This window comes from Helicoverpa armigera, chromosome 6, assembly GCF_030705265.1.
Source record: "Helicoverpa armigera isolate CAAS_96S chromosome 6, ASM3070526v1, whole genome shotgun sequence".
In the NCBI taxonomy this organism is placed as follows: Eukaryota; Metazoa; Arthropoda; class Insecta; order Lepidoptera; family Noctuidae; genus Helicoverpa; species Helicoverpa armigera.
In genome coordinates this window covers 1,567,963-1,589,014 of record NC_087125.1, presented here as the reverse complement: position 1 = coordinate 1,589,014, position 21,052 = coordinate 1,567,963, and the positions used below count along the sequence as shown (strand labels likewise).

The 21,052-nt window shown below is 36.1% G+C and overlaps 1 protein-coding gene across 17 annotated transcripts in view; it reads left to right on the top strand.

The window, feature by feature from the left end:
• Window positions 1-226: 226 nt before the first annotated feature.
• LOC110381336 (voltage-dependent L-type calcium channel subunit beta-3) overlaps window positions 227-21,052 on the top strand; it is a 132,017-nt gene continuing 111,191 nt past the window's right edge. For 10 of the 17 annotated variants that reach the window (XR_010276558.1, XM_064035136.1, XM_064035135.1 and 7 more), the window contains exons 1-2: window positions 701-1,010; window positions 5,063-5,170. Coding sequence is in view for 16 of the 17 variants with exons in the window: in XM_064035136.1 (XP_063891206.1) it covers window positions 716-1,010; window positions 5,063-5,170 (403 nt within the window). In the remaining variant the exon portion in view is untranslated. Of the gene's footprint in view, window positions 407-700; window positions 1,011-5,062; window positions 5,171-7,831; window positions 7,907-21,052 lie in introns of those variants that run through there. The other 7 variants (XM_064035141.1, XM_064035139.1, XM_064035138.1 and 4 more) reach the window with 5 other exon arrangements.

Sequence of the window (21,052 nt, the reverse complement as noted above, 5' to 3'; positions counted from 1 at the left end):
CGCTTGCAATAAATCAATAAATTCGCCATTAATTTTCGCGTACCGCACAGTCTTGGAGGCTGCTAAATAATGGATGCCCATCAGCTTTCATTAGCGCCGAGAGGGGGCGCCACCGGCGACCGGCCGCCGGGCGCCGGCCGACTGCTCCCGATCAATACCGCCCGACAGAGCCCGAAGCGCCGCGGAAACGACCGACGACACCCGAACGTTGCCGAAGGACTCCGAGCGCGCGCCGCACATGACAAATGTCACTGTGATACGGCTCTGCAGCCTTCAGGCCTCCCTGAAAACTGTGAAAATTCATTAGAAAAGTGCATATTTATCATACTTGTGTTGTACTAAACTGTGCACCCGTTGTACATAGTGGATATTGTTTGTGAAAACTGGGCGTAACATTGTATGCTGTGTGAGTATTTGACAGTTTATACTTGAGGGTAGCTCGATCCATATTTTGGTTTCAATTTAACAATTCTGAGTTAGTCTGAGCTAGGATTATCTTTTTATATTGTAATTGAAGGTCTATTCTATCAAGTGCGTTAGTTATATCCCTGTTTTATTGAAAGTACTCCTTCAGGGTTCATACATTTTACTCCCTATCCCCAAAGCTCAGAATATCAATGAATATTTTCTTCAATGGATGACAGATGGCTTAATTAGATTGTAGGGTGTGGCGTATCGCCTTAAAATATATGTTTTTTATAGACAAAGGCCAGCGATGTCCAAGAAAAGAAAATTAATACAATTACGGGGAGGTAGCTGGGGCGCATGCTCCAAGCACGACTGCTTTGCGTCATACGTGTTATTATCTGTAATTTTCTGTTATACTGCAACTCTTCAGAACACGGAAACCTATATTGTAATTCAATTTATCGTCTTTGAAATTGTGACTGTGTGTTCAGCCTGTTCTGCCACTTTCAAAGACTATCTTATCTCGAGAAGACTTTTGATAACCTTCAAAATATTTTTGGTCTCTTATCGCGGTCTATGGGGTTTCCTAGCAGTTCTATTAGGTACGTAAAATTTTAATTGCTGTTTTTTTTTTAAGTCAAGGTACGCCCTTTTCTCGCCGTGGCCTTCACCGTAGACCTGTAGCTTCTCTCAACCCTTTCAAGGAAAAATCGATACAGTTTTTCTACAGCGGTTTAATCATTCACCTTTGAGAGAATCTATTTTGAAACACCTCAACCGACCTTGACCAATTTACATAAAAGCCTGCGGGAGGCGCTGCAGTAGCGGCAAACATGGCCGCTTCATTTAGAGCCCTTTCAATCTTGTCTTAACCTCTGCCTTCGCCGTATTTACTGAGCCCACAGAAGGGCGAGGAAGGCCTTTCATCACTGGCCGACAGTAGCTGTCATAGTGACAGTTGAAAGCTCTCAGCGGGTGTGAAAAGGATGGACTCGAAAATAGAACGATCATTTTTGAATATTTAATTAAAGAATCGATGTGTTTTTATAGTTCGGCCGCTCAGAGAATGCGTTTCTGACACATCGCAATTGAACTGACGACGTAACTTTGTAATGGCGTTGCAGTACGATAAAAATATTTTTGCTGGTTGTTTATCGTTTTAACAATTGTTGAGCATTAAAACAACATTATTATATCAATAATAATCAATGAATGTTGTAATTTTGTGCCAAATTGAGTGTCAAATAACTTGGTAAACAATATTTTTCTAAATCTATACTGCGCTATTACAAGGTTATGTCAGCGCTTTATATTTGTAGTGCTGTGCTAAAAATAACAGGCAAGTATCGTAATCTGTTCTGGTTGATGGTTCTTATGCAGTTATACTTATAATATAAAATAATACGTTTTGTTTTTCTTTTTAAGAATTTGAAAATAATGGACTATAGGATAACTTTTATGAAATATAAAAATAAAACTATGATCAAACTGAACGCGCGAAAGAAAGTAGCATTTTTATATTTAGGTTGAAAATGGTAACCCCAAATGGCATCATGGGCCGTCATTTTGTGACGCTAAATAGTCATTTGTTGTCGTTTCGTGCGCTAAGACTAAGTGCCCTGCCTCATTAGGACGCCAATGGCGACGTCGCCGGCTACGTATCCAAGCAGTTAGTATTGAAATGTATGGAACCTAACTCACTTGGCGAAGGTTTGGTAACGTCACCAAATTGGAGGCGTGGCCACGAGCTACAGTTCCCTATGTGGCTTCTGGCTACCGTGGCAACTTGGCGACGTGGCCACAGTAGCCACTATAATGTACACGGTAAAGCGCACCTCCCTCACACAGTCGCCAATGTGGTCGCCAGTCAGCTTGCAATTTCTTGAGCGACGACGTAAACATTTGACTGTCAAGACGCCGCCATGGCCACTCGACTTGGCGACATTTGGATGCCAGAAGTAGCCAGACCTGTGCCGCTGGCGACGTCGCCATGGCGTCCCAGTGAGGTAGAGCTCTAAAAACCTGATTTTGGAAGATTTTGACCGAGATATCAGGATTGATTCTGTTATTGATAGTACCTAATATACACGTAATATACACGTAGGCGAAGATGATGATGAAGACACCACCTCCTCAAGCGAATCGGAGTCTGATTAACATTCTGTACGCACATTCAATTCAATGTACTTACTTTATTGCATAGAAATACAGATTGTAACTTTGTAACAAAGAATAAATAAAACGATTTTATTATATGAATATTACCTTTTTTTGGTTTCCACTTAAATAACTAAAATATACATTTTAAATGATTCCGCCAATTTAAAACGAAAATAATCTTAAAATAATGCGGCGGTTTATTTTGGGGGAACGGTAACGAACTCAGTGTTATGTTGTGCCCATCACTAGTCCTGACTAACTGATAGGTGTCAGGAACGCATTCTCTGAACGGCCGAACTATAATTTTAGATATGGAATACGGGTGGTCCTTACATACAGCCTTTGTCATACCGCCATCAATTTGGGACTGATTAAATATTCAAAAACATGGCACTTTGACATTAGGAATGTTTTTGTGGACAAACAAAACTCGTTGTTTGGCATGCAAATCGTGCCGCTGTCTGTCCATTAAAGAGCTTACTGCTCTTGGCTATTTATAATCGTAAAACTAATAGAAAAATGTCTAATAAATATAAGTTGGTGGTCAAAGTCCAAAGGGCCGTTATCAATGGCGTTTGGATATTAATGAGGTGGTCATATGAGTGGAATTGTGGATGGTTTGACCTGGTGGTATTGTGGGGACAGGCTGTGAGCGGACAAACAACTTTCGAAGGCAGTGCGTTGTAACCTTTGTGCTGCGGACAGTACGCACTGCGGACGCTGTGCTTAGGGTAAAGTGGACTTTTGTCAGCACACCTAGTAAAATTGCTATAAGACTAGCGGATAATTTTAACTTGACTGTTTTTATCGGGATTGGATTCAATGTTTAATACTGTCTTTATTGTATTTCTGTCTTAATGCTGCTGCTTGGTTTAATTAAGGTTTGGACTATGCGCAAGCGCACACAATGTTTTTTTCTTATATTTTATAGAGAAAGATATAATAAGTAATCCTAATTTTTTATCACGATAGATATTTAAATAAACAAAAATAATAAGCTTAAAAAAAACAATAATCGTACGCCAAGAACTGGTGTTCTCACCTCGCATCTCTAAATGAATTACGTTCAATAAATTATTACCTCCGTGTTTCAAATGTTTACTTTCTTTTATTAGAGTTACCTTAGTGGGTGTGGCGAGAAAGTTTATTTCCAACGATCACCGGTGGTTTATAGGCATTTCAACACAATTTATGCAAAAAGACCTAAGAGTGGACTAATAAGGCGACATTTGCATATTATTAATCGAAATCATTATGAAGATTGAATTTAAGAATCATATTAAAAGCCTGATTGATGAGATTAAAAGTCTGCCTAAGTCTAGACATCCGTTATCTGATCTGGAATAGATTTTGTACTGGATATTGGACTACTTTCTAACCCTTTTTAATTTTAGAGGCTTACGCTTAACCTTTTCACCGCCACGCCATATCGGTATTCCTATGCCCTGTACGTCAAGCCCGAAAATCTTAATTAAATATCTACTAAAAAATACATAAAAGTAATGATTTAATAGGTTTATTTTGTATTTTTCTGCGACCTGTTTTTTGTCGAGTATAGCCGTCGTTGGCGCACAGGGCACGCTTGCTCATGTCGGCTATAGCCGACATTGGCGTTCAAAAGGTTAATATCTGTTAATTATATCAGTTCTATCATATCAATTAGGATAAATGAAGCTGCAGCTCAAATATATGTATACATCTAAAAACCATAGGTTCTAATTTCTAATATAACTATATTCACAAGTTTGTTTCTTTACTTGAGCGAACTAATCTCAGGAACTACTAGTCCGATAAAAAAAAAAACCAGTGTTAGACCATTTTTCGAGGAAGGCTACTTTTATACGTGTGTGAAGTAGTCTCCACGGGACATGGTTAAAACTGCTGACAGAAGCAAGTCACCATATAATTGACAAAGAACTGTCAACTAAACAAGCTATAGACACCAGCACACAATGGTTAAAAGTAAAAGTAATGGGAAGCACCACTTATCGCCTGACGTGGAACTCTTCACTGGTCTCTAATTAACACGTGTCTATTAGATATCTCTTTATAATCTTGTTATACTAGTCAGGCTTTTATGGTTCTGTTAGTTTGAAGGTCCCACTATAGCCTGTTATTGTACTGAGTTTCTGCTTGTGGTCTTTGAAATAACAAGTGTTAAGCTAGAGGCATTGGGACACTTCCACAGTGATCTAAAGTCTGCTTAAAAAAAGTATTTTCTTCCCCCTCCATTTCTTTCATGCTCTGGAGTTTTGATGACGATAGCTAAATGTCCTTGTTATCCTGTTTGTTGACCAGCCTTCGTCTAGCCGAACATTATTATTCCAGACATGTTCAACTAAGAAGTGCGAAAGGAATATCTACCTACCCATTTTTATAACCCCCCCCGATACACCCTTATCTGCTAACGTTTTTGATTTCTTGTACCCATACCTGCAACGTAAGACTGCTCATTTCTATAATCCAGATGACTAACGCACAATTGTCTTCACAGAGCGGCGGCGGTGCCGTGGGGGGCATGCGCCGGCGGCGCTGAGGCATGAGCGCGGCGCGCGCGCCGGATCCCCGCGACCCACCGCGCCATCACCGCCAACACCCTCAGGTAACTTCTACTCACTTTACAAGTAAGCTAGAATAAGTTATACTAAGGTTCTATGAGATAAACGGGTAAAAACGTAAGTTAATTTTAAGTATTAGAGCGTTGAACTTAACCCCCGTCTTCTGTAAAGCTGGGAGAAGACTTCGGTCTTCTGAAAGCTACGAGAAGACTTTGGTCTTTTCAAAGTCAGGATCAGAACATAAGACAATTCTGCCGAAATTAATTTCGTAGTGATCATCTATAGGTAGCCTAAAGAGGAGACGGTCTTCTGAAAGCTTAATGCCCATTTTCACCAACAAATACCTAAATTAAGGGATCCCCTAAGTGCATTTACGGAACACTTTGAATTTCATTTTCACCAAAGTTTAGGTATCCCTTATCCATAGTTATTTATGTCAAAATTGGGAGAGCCCTTATTCTAAGTGGCACTTAGATTAAGAGATTGTTGGTGAAAATGGGCATCAGTTACATATCAAGTCCGCTTATAATTAATTTTGTAGTGTTGAAGCACGATAGAAGTTCAATGTTCAAAATGCGGTTCATAGAAATGGTTCTATTGTGTCCGTGACGTGGACAGTGAATTGTTTAAATATTCTATGTTCACATCAGGTATGGGATATTCAAGGAACAACAATATCCTAAAGTAGGTTGTTGTTTACCATTTGAAAAGGCTCATAGAAGACGGGGGTGAGGTAAGGTAAATCCAGTCACTTGTAATTTTGAACTAATGGACTGCTATAGTCGAAGCTTTAACATTTTAGAAGATTGTAACTCTTTTAACTTTTTCATAAGATTTAATCCTTTTTAACCAACTTTATTCGGCAGTTGGACAGGTCGTCGCACTTTTGCCGACATAACTTGACTCTGTGAACTTAAAAGTTTACTTTATTTATGCGAAAAATCAACGTTGATTGTTGATAAAATTGTTATTAGGGACATTGCGTAGTTCGTAGTCCCTATATGTCGATGATGTAGTTTTCAAGGGCAATTATTTCTATTATAGTCCATAAAATACGATTGTTTTCTAAACCAATTATCGTATTTCCCATAACTACATTTTAACCTCTACTATCTACCATTAAAACACACAAATACTTAAGTAAATACCTTAATAAAATAAATAAACCCAAAAAACTTGACCCAAAAGGCATCAATTACAATAAATAAACTGCAATTACGCCATTTTTTGCACCGTTCGTCTATTGTTTCAAGTAATAAGCCCAAACGTCTATTATAGTACGTTTTCGTAGAATTGGCACGAGCTCGGCTAAATTGCGCGGACGCACGCGATATCAACCCGATCCGTTTGATTTTAATTGACAAACGGATTTATAATTAGAATTATATGCTGCTTTATATGTTTATGTGATTATGTGGCCATTTCGCGACACCCACACTATGTGGAGCGATGGTGCTATTTTTTCTGCTTGATTAGTTTTCGGGTCATTAAGTATTGATTAATTGTTGTTTCTTTTGTTTGTTTCAATGACTCATGTTTACCTACTCTTTATATGTATCGAATTGATATTTGGCCTCTTCGATGATTTTATTAATAGTAAAACATTGTTATGGATATGATTATGGTTTCAGTATGATAAAATTTACAGGAATCTTTATAATTATCTTCGAGATTTAGAATCAAAGTAGGCTTAGCTTAAGTTTGAACCGTCCGGGTAGTGTTAAAACAAGAAAATGAACAGGACAGATTGGAATTATATTAAAACCATCAAAATATGATTGATCTATGATCCAATCGTCGTTAGAAACAGAATTATTTATATGGCAGGTGAATAATACACATATTAATATCATATCATAAATATAGCCATAAATCACGAAAAGCCTAGTTTAGTTTGTCATTCCAAATCCATATATCCGTAAATATATCATTCCGTAAGATGATGATGTCCTCCTTGCCGATTACCGGCCACGGCGGCTGTCTCATATTAGATGAGAGATCAGCCATTTCCATTAATTTAAGAGCCCAGCTCTTGTCGGTGCAGCTCCTTCCATTTACACCTATCTAGCGCCAACTCCTGAACTTCCTTATCAGCCATCTACGCAGGTCATATTACCTATAGTGCACGAGCATTTGCGCAGACACAAGTGCACTCACTATTCCCTCATTCTCATAGCCCGATGGGACACGACCGGAGAGAGGTCAGGCGCAGGACCGAAATAAATCTATAGTATTTGTAGGCTTATTATTCAATTTAAAGTCCCCTTTGCGACAATAAGCGCATAGGCACTAACTAAATTTCCTTCTCGATAGATGCTGCAAATTACAACCTCATTGTTGTTATGACCTCTGATGAATTATTATAAAATACTCTTACACTTTCCTTTGACTCTTTTGATGCCCAACTTTTTGTTAAATGCCTATGAAAATCGTACTTATGCCATTAGTAATCTGTGCTTATGCCGTCATCAAAATCTATCGACTTGTCTATTGAGTACAAAATGTAGTCACATCACTATTGCAATAGATCATTTGACAGCTTCTATCGTCAGTCGTTTGGCTATCACTGTAGTGTCAATCTTGGTCAGCTGAGATTTTTAGAGGACCTGTAGAAATAGTACCAACGATGGTAGAAATTGAAAGTAATTCTTGTGTTACTCTAGTGTCCATTTGATGATCGTAGTTAGTGTTAAAAGTGGTATAATTTTGTGTTAGTAACAATGCAAGGATGTGTGCCTTGGAAACATAAGTGGTGCCATCCTGAGGAATTAATATATGGAGTAAGAGTTCTATGATATTTGTCATTTGTTTGAGATCTTATTATCTAGTTAATCATTTGTCGTGATTAGCTTTGTATATCAATGCTGTATCATTGGGTCTTAATGATTTATTATCCTTATACCTAGATGTAACGAGTTTCCGAAATAAGCCGGTTTTTATTTACATATATGTATGAACAAGCTTTTGACGAAGGAAAACGTGCTATGTGTTCTTCTTCATGCAAACCAAAGGCATTTTTTGTCTACCCCTATTTTACAGCATGATATGCAAAAACCATAATTTAAATCTTTTTAACATTAATTATCTTCAAACATTGACGTAAATATTAAGTTTCAATTACTTTTGGTATACACATGTTAATTAACACACCCCTCCCCCGTCGGTGGGCGTGGCGAGTCATGCGCTCGCGCCGTTCCATGAATCGCACAAGGCCGTCTGACCCACTGATATAATTTCTTTGCTGTGTTGTCTGTCTGCTTGCCTCTGTGTGACGTCCGTGCACAAATGTTATTAGGAACACACATAACTTCCTACAGTTGTCGGTCTTCGCACGCATACATGCGTACATTTTAGTTGCTTTGAATATAAGGTGGAAGGTAGCGCGAAGCCTGCTTAGGTCTATGTGTAAACAAATATGGCATTGAATGCATGTGTGTGTGCGTTTGGAAGTCTTTGAGGAAAGAGAAGCAGAACGATGTATCTTTGTTTGTGTGCGTGAACGCTGCAGAACCGCTAAGGAAAAGCATGGACCTGAATTTTGCCTTATTTTCCATTGTCTGGGCTCAGGTAATAGGCGTTATATATGGTTCTAGATCGATGGATCACTACGGGATTTAAAGATCATTTTTTGTTGAATGAATAAAGGTCATGTGAAGCTTGTAGATTCTATAAGGTTACTAATGCAGTCGATCCTCAAGGCCGGTCTTTGTTTATTTTTGCGTTCTCACCCATTTGAAACAGATTTAATTGGCATGACCAACCAGCAATCAAATAAGGGCATTGTTCTATTAATCATGTAAACGTTTTCAACTTCTGGGAAGCCTGCTTAAGCTATTTCTAATATTCGCTCCCAAATATCAAGTCGAGCCGAGCACATAATAACCCAATTAGATAGCCGATACTTTGTCAAAGTTTTTCTCCGTCTTACGTAAGAATATCGTACATAACTGTGCCTGCCGGGAACCGAAGGCGCATACCTTCGCAGCCGCGCCGCTCGCGAATAATTCAGTAGTTTCTGAGAAACATTGGCGGCGTCGTAATAAATTTAGAGCTTCGGACCCCTCATTATGCGGTACTGCCTACATTCCGAAGGCATACAGTTTGCCGAATAAAAAGTTACGAATCCGACTATTGTTTAGAGGTACGCGACTTTAGAAGGGTTAGAGAGGACATCCCGTAAACGTGTACTTACAACATATTATTATTCTGCAATTAAGAGGATTGTATTGTGAAGACAAGTTTTTCTTTGTTTTAGACCACAATCCTTTAAACATGGGTTTCTTTAATAGAACTACACTACTAGTAGAAACATAAGGCACAACATTCGCGTGTCATTCATTTGTATTGTTGTCTTACCTATTTATTTTTCCGCTGTAAAACTTAGTTTTTAGCTTTATTTAACAATCAACTTTGTATTAATACATTTTCATGTACCTACACATTTCCATGTCCAGCTTCAAAGAAGATGCTTTCTCACCAAAGACTATAAAACCACTTGACTGCGCATACAGTGCCCCGACGCTCGCCAAAAGTTAGTGATTTTGCGCGTACTATAAGGCTACGATCAGTACGATCCTTTAGTAGCGACCGTGAACTGACCAATAGTAGCCGCGGATTATGCCGCGTCCCCCCGCCCGCAGTGGTGAGTCGTGTTCTTAGAAGAAATTGGCGAGTGCGCTCTCTAGCGGTTATTTACTTTATGTTTCTCACCTACTCATTGTTCATGCAGATTCCTACAGAAGGACCGACAAAGTGATATTTCGTAGGTGATAGTCGTAGTTCTACGAACGTTCAGCTTGTCTATCCGTCTGGCGGAAAGTCGACGGAAGCCGACATCACTGAGAAAACCCTGTGACTCATCAACATCATGAAACTTCGTTACTCATCAAGCTATTTCATTTTGTGAAAGTATCACCTGCTTTGTTTTATCGCTTGAAAACTATTTTAGGCTTGAAGTTGCGAGTGTTTTCTTAAAAGTTGCCTAAAATACTTATCAAGTCGAATAACGTTAAGTGCACACCTTATATCTTGCTTATATCCAGTTTTATATTCAGTTTTTCAGTCGGACCATAAAAATCTTGTTGTTTAAAAAACTTCTAGATCTTAGTGGTCATACAGTTGAACAACAATTTTTATAGACTCTTCAAAATTGTACTGGACATTAATTAAAAATAATTTGTATGTAAAGATCGCGCCACTGTCCACTCCATACTTTCCTAACTCTTTACCTATACATTTGACCGTCTGAAGCCCTTGTAAATAAGACGCGGAAACAAAGCGCTTCAAATGTTCACTGTCCCCAACAAAACGACTCTAGCATTATTCCAGACATTTTTCTAAGTCAATTAAATACAGCCCAAAATGGCGGTGAGTCAACTGTTGATTTTTTGACCAGCGAGGTGCCGGCGACAGTTATCAGGACAACAGAATTTATAAATAAGGAGTTAGGAATTGCATTAATAAATTAGGCTTTCGATAGAATAGTGCCAGTTATGTATATTTTATGTAGATATGAAAATGTTTTTTATTTATTAAAAGTTTTCACTTAGGTAAATAGTTTTCTTAGCTAATATTTATTTCTAGAATTTATTGGTTGGTTATGTACCTAAATTAATTGTCTTCTAATCATATTTCATGTCAATCATTTCATTGTTATCACTCATGTTAATTTCACTGTGTCTACTAGCTTTTGTTTTTTTATAACATTAGGTGGTAGGTCCTTACACAGTGTAAAACTGTATTTCCACATCGACTCGTAACTTTTCATTCAGCAAGCAGATTTTTCTATAAATTTCCAGAAGTTTTTAAATCTACCCATGTTTGTTCCTATTTTAATTGTGGTTTAAAATACTAAATGGCCAAAAAAATTAATTATGAACTCTCAAAATTAACATTCAAACCATCACCATCACCTACCAATATAATAATTATTATTTTGATTAATATTTCAACGGCCAACAACAGCTACATCTACCCTAAATATCTAACAGTTATTATAATAGTATGTAGCGGGATATTCGCGATTCCTTAACCAAAAGAAATACTCGTTCGGATAATAGCAGCCCAAAACCGTCTCGCATTGTTTTCTATTTTGGTGTTTTTGTGCAAAAAACATTTGAATATTCTAATGGATCGAAAGCAAAAAGTTTTAAATCGTCGCAATTTGAGGGAAAATGTTTTGGGCATGGAGTGAATGTTTTTGGCTGTATGTATCATGTTGGACCCTACGCTGAATAAAAAAGCTTTAAAGCTGAGCAATTAGTAGGTTTCCATTGTCTGTAAAGTATGATGCTGAATTCTTAGTATCTATTCAAATATTTCAGATGAGCCATATTTGAGTTCATTTGGAGGAACAGCTTTCGTGAATGCGAAGATGTTGACGAAAATCCCAAACAAATTAGAGAAGTTATGGTTAGGGACATACTAGTATTCAATCAACTTTAACTAGCAGAAGACAGCTGACGGTCAAGAAACTGGTACTAAAAATCTTATTTGCTTGTACAAATGCTATCTTTATTTCACAGCCCAAGATAGTTATCTCATAAATAACTGAAGTACGGCCGTAGTTACAAATAAATATAAAATGTAAACAGCTCATCGGACGCCATAAAGGTGCCCACACGCGGACTAATGATCCCGCGCAGATTTATAGACCATAAATAATGTTACTTACGCGTAATGACCATATGGGTGTACAGAACTGGTAGGACCGACAGTTTAGACTTGGAACAAAAATACGAATTTGTATGGTGCTCCTTAGACATTGTGGGGATGAGTTACGATTTTTCCACTTACGATGGCTTCATTAAATGCAGGGTATCTTTATATATGTCTGTTATATGCCAAATTGTGTGCAATAAGGTTTTGGAAGCTATTATGAAAGGATTGTGTTTGGGTGAAAATTACAGTTTTTTAGATGAATTGGGCAGGCTGGCAGACAAGCAAAGTATCTATGTGTACCTGGGTCTTCTTTTATACTTTATAAATCTGATTTATTTCATTTTACATTTCACAAGTCTCCCATTGATGACTGTCTTATCTTGGGCATACAAAATCTAGTTGAGTCCACAGTTTACCTAGTCAAACCCTTTTCCCAGTTGACTAATTACAATTATATGGCCAGTCATCTGCGCATACGCACCGCTCTCGTTATTGAGATGTACAGACTACACACAATTGTTTTTTTATTCCAGGAATTTATTGTTGTTCGTATATCAGTTGTTTCTTATTTCTTTTGGGATAGCAAAGAGCTCGTATTGTTGATTAATTCCGTAAATTAATCTGCACTTTTATGTTTTATGTGTTTGTTAAAATCACGTGATTAATTTATCCTTGTCTGTTCGTATTGTACATGATATTTTAATTACTTACACATTCTACTAGCCAATAATAAAAAGATCCCGGCGAATTGAGAATCTCCTCCTTTTTTTGAAGTCGGTTGAAAATGGCGTCTCTCAATTCGTCATCTTTTCGACCAAATCTGATCCTTTATTTGAAGCTGTGTAAAGTTCATTGAGTATTTTCCGTTTTAATTATAAAAAGAGCTTAATTTTACGAACGACATAATAAAACAAAGGACATTGTTCCGGCTCCATACATGTTCTGCCTAAGAACCGTTCGAATGGAAAGTGACTTCTATTAACTCTTTAAATTATATGGAATCCTATGAAATAAGTTTTCACGAACGGACACTTCAGGAAACTAAAATAATTACGAAAAAAGTTAATATTTTGAGGTTATAAATAAAAAATAACCAAGCTTGCGTGAAATATCAGAGTAGTATTAATTAAAAATCAAACTACACTATACAAAATATCAACAATACTATGTACAGGTCTATATGTTCTCTTCTAGATCTAGGGAAAGACTACTCTACTAGATACTAGGAAAAGAGATAGTACCTAGTCAAGTTTAAGATAATTCTTTGACAATGATCATTTTATAAAGTTGCATTTTCTGTCTGTCCCTATGAATGCTTTAGATCTTTAAAACTACGCAATGGATTTGGGTGCGATTTTTTTTAATAGATAGAGTAGGTCAAGAGGAAGGTTTACACCAAGGTTTTACATTGCCACCGTGCGAAGACGGGCCGTGTGACTAGTTTTCATAAATGCTTAGAATTTGTATGAAAAACAACTACCTAAACGCTTTTGCTTTCAACGTTACGTTTCTTAATATATAGTGAATCCACTTTGGATTTGTGATAAAACGCATGAGTATCCAAAATGGAAGAGTTCCATTCACCACAATTCATAAAATATCGATGTTATTACGATGGAGAATTATTTATTTAAATGATTGTTACTACTTTTATATTAGACAGTTACCTAGCTATCTACATGCCATAAGGCGGGAATCGAACCCTCGGTCTATTACCAAGAAGGCACAGACCATACTAAAAATGTCATTACCACACAAAATAATTTAACAGTTAAAGTAAGGTTTACCAATAACAATGAAAGAGGTTTTCGAGGATGTGCAATAAAAACAATATTTATATTCAATTAAAGGTTTTTAATCATCAATATTTCTCAATAATATATTATCTAAGAACTGAGCAGGGGGTTCAATTGAATTTTGGTATCTCGCCCAGCTTAAATACCAAATTATAGTCATTATGTGGGCACAACAGCCCACTGTTCTACGCCCAACGATACAATTGCAACAGTAATGCCTGATGGTAGGGGCTTCTTACAAAGTACACAATTGCGTCCAACAGTGCATTGCATCTTATTATGCTCGACTGCTTCAGACCAACACGTCGTACATACAAGGTCATGAGCTTTAACCTGCAATAAATAAATACAATAAAACATTAGTAAATGTCAAGTAACTTGCAATTGTGGCAATTAATTTGAAAACCGAGAAATTGTGTGCTTATGAAAACATAAGTAGGTAGTAACATTCTTATCAAAATTAGAAAAACACTTTCGTAGACCACTTACCATACGGGGAACAGTCCATTGTTGTATGCAACGAAGTATATCTTCGTTTTCTAATACCAAAGAACCTCCAGCAGATCCACAATTTATACAATATACTATATTTTGAATCCATTGTTGTAATTATAATACAACTAAATTCGATCACAGACAGAGCAATATCCGAAAATGCCAGGAAAATCCAGTCCTTTACACACAGCCGAGTCTACCAAGTACGCAATCTAATCGGAGTCCGTAATCAAGCCAAAGTTGTTAGAATAAAACCATGAAACGCATAGAAAATCACAAAAGAAACTATAGTCGCAAAGCAATCAAATCAAACTGACTTCTAGCAAACTGACTGAAGTACACCAGTGTTGCCAATTACGAAAACTATAATCCTACTCGAATGCCAAGCTAGAAATTCGCGATTTCGCTTAAAACATATAGAATACTAGTTTTTTTCTAGCTAGTCAATTTAGGTATTTAAATGAATAAAGTGTTAGCAACTAATTTTAATAACCGACTTCGGAAAGGAGGTTCTCAATTCGGTCCGTATTTACCGAAATCGCGAAAACTTCCGAAACTGGCAGCACTGGCTGACGGAAACATTTTATAAGGCATCAATAATTGTGACCCAACTTTTTTTTTGGAATTTATTTATTTGAAGTGTCCGTGGAAAACTAAAATATGTTTCAAACAATAAAAAATTAAATGAAAATTATAGTATAATTTATATTCACATCGTTTCTTAGGCCAAAATTGAACAATGTCCTTTACTTACTTACAGACATATATTACAAAATGGAGTTGTTATTTTTATCCTAGTCGCCAACCCAATTAATATTATTGGAATATTTCGTAGAACGGCTATCTCAAGCTTTAATTCTCCAAGTAATTTACAATATACAGTAAATTGACGATTAATTTTGCGTCTTTGCACTTGGTTTTTATAATATACTTTTATTACTGTCTGACCAGTTGTAAATAGAATTTATTGGTCTACGAATTATTTTGTGAGGTTTATTTTGTTCATGTAAATCCATGTTTTTTGTTGTTCGGTCGTATTTATTACTCGGGTTTTATGTAGTATGTAAAGTGTCAGTATGTGGTGCATTTACCCTACTCGTTATTTTCCGATAACGATACTTTTATGACGAGAAGTAATTGAATGATGATCAGATTTTTCGACAAAATCTGTGTAAAAGTCTACTCCTAATTTTAATTAAATAAATTAACGGCGAGTTGCACCATTTAACTATAAAGTTGAACAAACCATAACCAGTCGTGAAATTGCCGCCAGTAGGTCAAATCGGTGAATTGAAAACTTAAAATGGTTCATTTATCCTTATAGTTAAGTTGTGCAAATTACTGTAAGTGTATCTACCATAAAGTCATTTATTAAAAAGTTCACTTTCATTACTTTATTCATTTATGATCCTTTATTAAAACACGGAATTTGTCAAAATATTCTAACATACCTACAATAAATACCTAAAAACTTAAACCTGACTTGACGCTTGCTTCCAATTAAACGTAATTATCCTACGAATTACTATGTAAGTCTGTTTATAGCGGGTCTATGAACTCTCCATCAATAAGTTTACGATTCTATTCCAAGTGCGAACAGTTGACTCACACTTGTTTTGACAAACGTTTTCTTGATTCTAAACGATTCTTAGTTGTCATCTTATATTGTAATGCCCAATTTGGTAGTCGTGTATTGTTCAATGGTAATTTTTGGGTAGATAGTAGATTTATTGGAAGCTGCTATAAGCTGTAAGCTATTTTGTTGTTACTTGTGTTTTCGGTGTATGAAGTAAAATTGCGAGCATTCAGGGAGTGCTTTCTCTGTAATAGATGAATTTATTATAAATAGAACTATGGATTTTTTGACCTCACCTGCAAATTGACAACAGTTTTAAGTATAATTGTGATTGCAACGCTTAGGTTAATGATGATAAAGATTTAGAAACAAAAATAAGACTAAAAGATGAATAAAGATTAATCAAACATAGGACCTCATATACCCAATCAAATATTATTCAGGATACCATAAAAGTCAGACCAACGACACAGTCATATGTACCTTACGAACTTATTCAAATCTGTTTCTATGCAGTCTACCTAGGTACATAGCTACCAACATGTAGTTTTGCTCATTCCGCGCGCACATGCGCATAATTGCACCGACACATTAAGTTTTGCCCCTTTGAAGTTAATTGGGAGCTAAGTCGCCATTTTAATGAGCAACGCTATTTATACTGAGCAGTGCTGGACGGTACTGCTGTATGTATGTCGGTAGGTACTTATATTTAGATTCCTCTGAGGATGGTAGACGATACGGTGCCGTTCGTGGTTAGAAATGTAAGGGTGAAATGTTTTATTCTATATGTGTTGTTTATTTTACAGTGTTTATAATAACATTACCTGGAATAAAGGATAAAATAAAATGTTATTTAGGATTTTTACATGTTATTATAATAAAAAAAAATCTATACAAAAGGAGGCCCTTTTGCTAGCCATGCTGAAAAGAGATTCTGGGACTGAAAAAATAATTATCTTCTATCTACTCTAACGCTTGCTGTTTTCTGTACTAACCTTCATTTGCAAATGCATGCTGACACCAGAAAACTATCAAACAATAAATGTACTATTTATAACATATTCGTTAACAGTTTTATCTATTGCTCTGTGGGCGTAGTGTTAGACTCAACATAGTTGCTAATATTATTCCTTATAGGATGGGTAATTCTAACGCAGTGTGGGCAGACGTTATCTTCCGACCCAAATGGTGCTAATTTACGTGACAAAAATATTACTGTTGTATATTTTACTTCTTACTTTATGACAAGTTTTGCTCTTCGTATGATGTAATAATAAAGTTTAAACAAATTCTATGGATGAGGTTTTTTCTAGATTGCTAAGCCAGATCCCTGGAAGCCTCAAGTTCAGTATTCTGGTTGTGCTTATAACATCTCCATTCCTAGAATATTAAGCCATCATTAATAGTAAAATAGTAATTGTAAATACAATTCGAAGTCAGCTTTTTTGAGAAAAATGACTACTGAGTTAGTAGGCCATCCATATGGTAAGATGATGGGACTTAGATTTTCTAGTTACTTCGATCTGAAATCTTATTAAATCATAACTAATGATATTGCTTCCAATAACCATAAGTCAATGAATTAATTAAAGCATAAAAACAGCACTGCTCCAGTTAATTAACGAAAACATATTAATTTCTGTCACAAAAATCCAAAAATAACAAACAAAATTAACCCAGTTTTCCATGTTTACCTCCGAAACCTGTCCACTATAGTGTACAAAGGTATACTTGTGTTGGTTTGTGCGTATCCTGCGCTCGCGCCGATCCCGCGGGACCCGCTACGCAACGGGATCCTGCGTGAACCAGTTCCCGTTTTTTTGTATGTGTTTTGAAAGCTTTTCTTTGAACAGTAGTGGGTTGATAATAGCAAGGTGCGTGCTGCGTTTGCGCAGGTTATACGCTCTTTATTTTTATGTTAATATGCTTTATTTGTTGGAGTACTTTGACTGATTTTGTGTAGGTTTTTTGGTATAATAAATTGTAAGGGGTTTAAAAAAAAAATTAAGTGGTAGACCTCCCAAGGGTGCATACAGTCTATTTAATATACGCTACTACAGATTTATTGAAATAGCGCTTTATGCACCAAAGGGAGAAAAGAAAATTTAGGAACTTTCTGAAAGGCATGTGACGTCATCTAAACCCAACGGATCTCGCGGATAACATTTCGTTTTACTCAATTTCGCGTGTAGTAATAGGTACATATTTGGGTTGTATAATTATTAAGATTATACAACCCAAATAAGTACTTATTTTTTTGTGATCTATTCGTCTAGTTTTTATACAAATCTGTGATTAAAATAACTTGCTTTCTATAGATAGTCCATAAAACAATAAAATTGAATAAATTACTGCTGGTCTTAATGACCGTCACTATTAATTTTATGCGGTAGTTGTCTAGACTGGTAAATAGTTAAATATTTCTATAGCTATAGGTACTAATAAATATTATAATCGCGAATATCGTGAACGTCAGTATGTTTGTTTTCATTCTTTCTTTTTATCTTTTTTTCACATATAATTCACTTAACAGAAATGTATGTCTTGGAGATACATTTCTGTTAAACTTAATGGTTATTTGAGTATGTAGATAGGTAAATCCACTACTACCATCCACTGAATATAGGCCTTCTGCTTATGAGGAGTTCATGATGTGAATCTTCCCTCATGATGGAAGTACTCAGAAACCTCTATTTTTATACTGTGAATATATTATTGAAGCTACGTTATGTGTGCATACTCCAAAAACGAACGTCGCTGCAAGCAAAACTAGTATGAGGAGCAAATGGCAGACGTCATTCACAATCTGCTCCAGTCCAAAGTTATTTACGGCAATATTATATTCATATTGTTATTTTGCCTACATTTAAAGGCAGGTGCGTTGAACGCGTAGAATATTTCAATATTTCCCATAAATATAAACAAGATTTTACTAAAGATGTGTGAGTTCAGTGTATGAATTATTCACGAGCACTATTGAAACCTATTGATGTGGGTTGGTGTATTGGTTGTTGGTCGTCTGAGCCCGGCCAATGTTGGTGACAAATGTCTGGGTGCTCAAAAGTGGAGCATTTGATGAGCGCTTAAGTTTTGTAATGCTATTAATGTTGATTACGTAATGCCTAGTTTTATGTATCATAAACCAATATATTTTGTTGCATGACTATCCTTAGTTTGTATTTTACTTGGGATTTTTTAGAAAGGAAATTGCATATCTCGCAAACTTGTTTAGGTGTTGTGATGAACTAGAATATGGATACTTAATTGTGTTGATAACGTTGGCAAAATTAAAAGTTTAATTTTATTGCTCTACAAAGATAAGAGATTCACAGCCTGGCTGTTATTTTCAAAACAATATGAGAAAATTATTCAAATTCAATGACGTCACAAGCCAACAATTTGATGGTGCCCAACATTGGTTTCAATAGGCCACAGATGATGTTCAAATTAAATAAATTATCGCAGCACAATAGAAAGTCGCACAAAACAGGAAACATAATATATACCTATTATAATATAAATAGTTCTATCTCTGTGGTCGAGGTTTCGTACTGATTTTTATTTAAATCATGTAAATGTGTGGCTAGTAAATTAGCGAGTTTGATAAGCGGATAGCTATAAAATTGTTTTGGTAACCCACCTGCTCGATAAGTAAATTGTCTATTAGCAAAGTTCACAAAACATTTTTTCAGCACAGGTTTTGTGCTGAAAAAATATGACTACATCGGTAGGGGTAAGTTGCAGCAGGATCTTTTCCTGCTGCAACTTAGAGGTGTCAAGCTCCTATACCAAGTGTGACAGTTTCGTGACTGTCATCAATAGAAATCTCAAATAATCACCAACTCTAACTAAGGTAATTAAGGTAGTTTAGCGTAAGCCACAAAATACGTTATTTTATTATTTTAACACAAATAATAAAAAAAACACATCGTTGATTTATTGCTCAAGATTAAACCTACTGAAAAATATTTGACGCCCTACAAATATATCTGTTCTTATGGCCCCACCGTAAGCCCATCGCGACGATCACGCGCATATAGGTTTCACCGTTACTCGTAAATTTATGAATTTTGGAAATCAATACTAGTTGGTCTTGCGTAAATTACTTTTGTGGCATTTACATTTAGATGTCTGCCTACCGTATAATGAATGTATGAATGTGTGTGGTTAGTATGAACGAAGTAAGTCGCGACTTGATAGGAGCACGTATAAGTGAGTAAAGGTACTGTCTTCATTACACATCTTAAGTAAACTCGTAATATACCTGATAATATAATCCAATAACCTAGGATTTAAGTACTTTATATAGTGCAATTTTTTTCTGTACATTAAATAACTAAAATGGATTAAAAGAAAATCATAGTTGTATCGGAAACGGATCAAACTTTTGGTAGGCATATTCACGACAGCCTTTGCCAAAGTGTATGAAGTTTCAGTTCGAAAGTGAAACGGTGAGAAAAAAGTAACATATCTGAAATGTATCTTCATTTATGCAAAAAAACTTACGCAACACGTTGTCACAGCTTACATTCTTTGATTACATTAGTTAAAATCAAAGTTCATGGATTTTATAGGTTCGAAGGAGGTTGATTGTGCCTAATGCGGATATAAAACATAAAATATCGCGGATATTGTCAATAGTTATGTTTTCTATAGCTGTGTTTCGTAAGCGTAGGCTTCGAGATATATGGCTTATGGCTTGTAGTTTTTTTTTTACATTTTAATGATGTTATAGGATTTATGGGCGGTGATGAGAATAGTTTTCCCTATTAGACCTTTCTCTGAACAGTTTTATTTTGCATGTTAAGTATGTCGGTCCTTATTGAATACATAGTCATAAAACCACTGTGATTTACGAGTGTTTTATAGAGCATTTTGTAGTTCGTACAGAAATCACCCGTTAAGTTATCATCATACCCCCTAGGATTGTCAGACCTTCACCGACTAAAACCGTTGTTCCTTCTGGGGCCCTTTGAGTACCTAGTAGTGGCTGCAAATATATTCTCACCTTATGTATATTTCGTTTAAAACAGAGTTGTAAATGAAAAACCGTAATCCAATAAAAGCTTACTCCTACATTCTAATTCAACAGTAAAACATCTCCAACTTAAGATTACATCGGCTTATTCACGAACATTACAAAACATTAGACATTTAATTGCGAAACGCCATTACCGTAAGTTATTTTTATAGATATCTATATATTTACGACGCGAGTACGTGTTTAAGCTCATGTGAAAGGCATTACACCACCTTTTGGCTCGAAGTCGGTTTATGTTGGTGTTATATGACAGTGTTAAAAATTTTATTGTCTATGTAGGCGTAGGCTCTTATGCTAAAACTCATAGAGATCTTCTTATATTAGTTTTAATGTAAGTTTGAAGATAATCTGGTCTGTG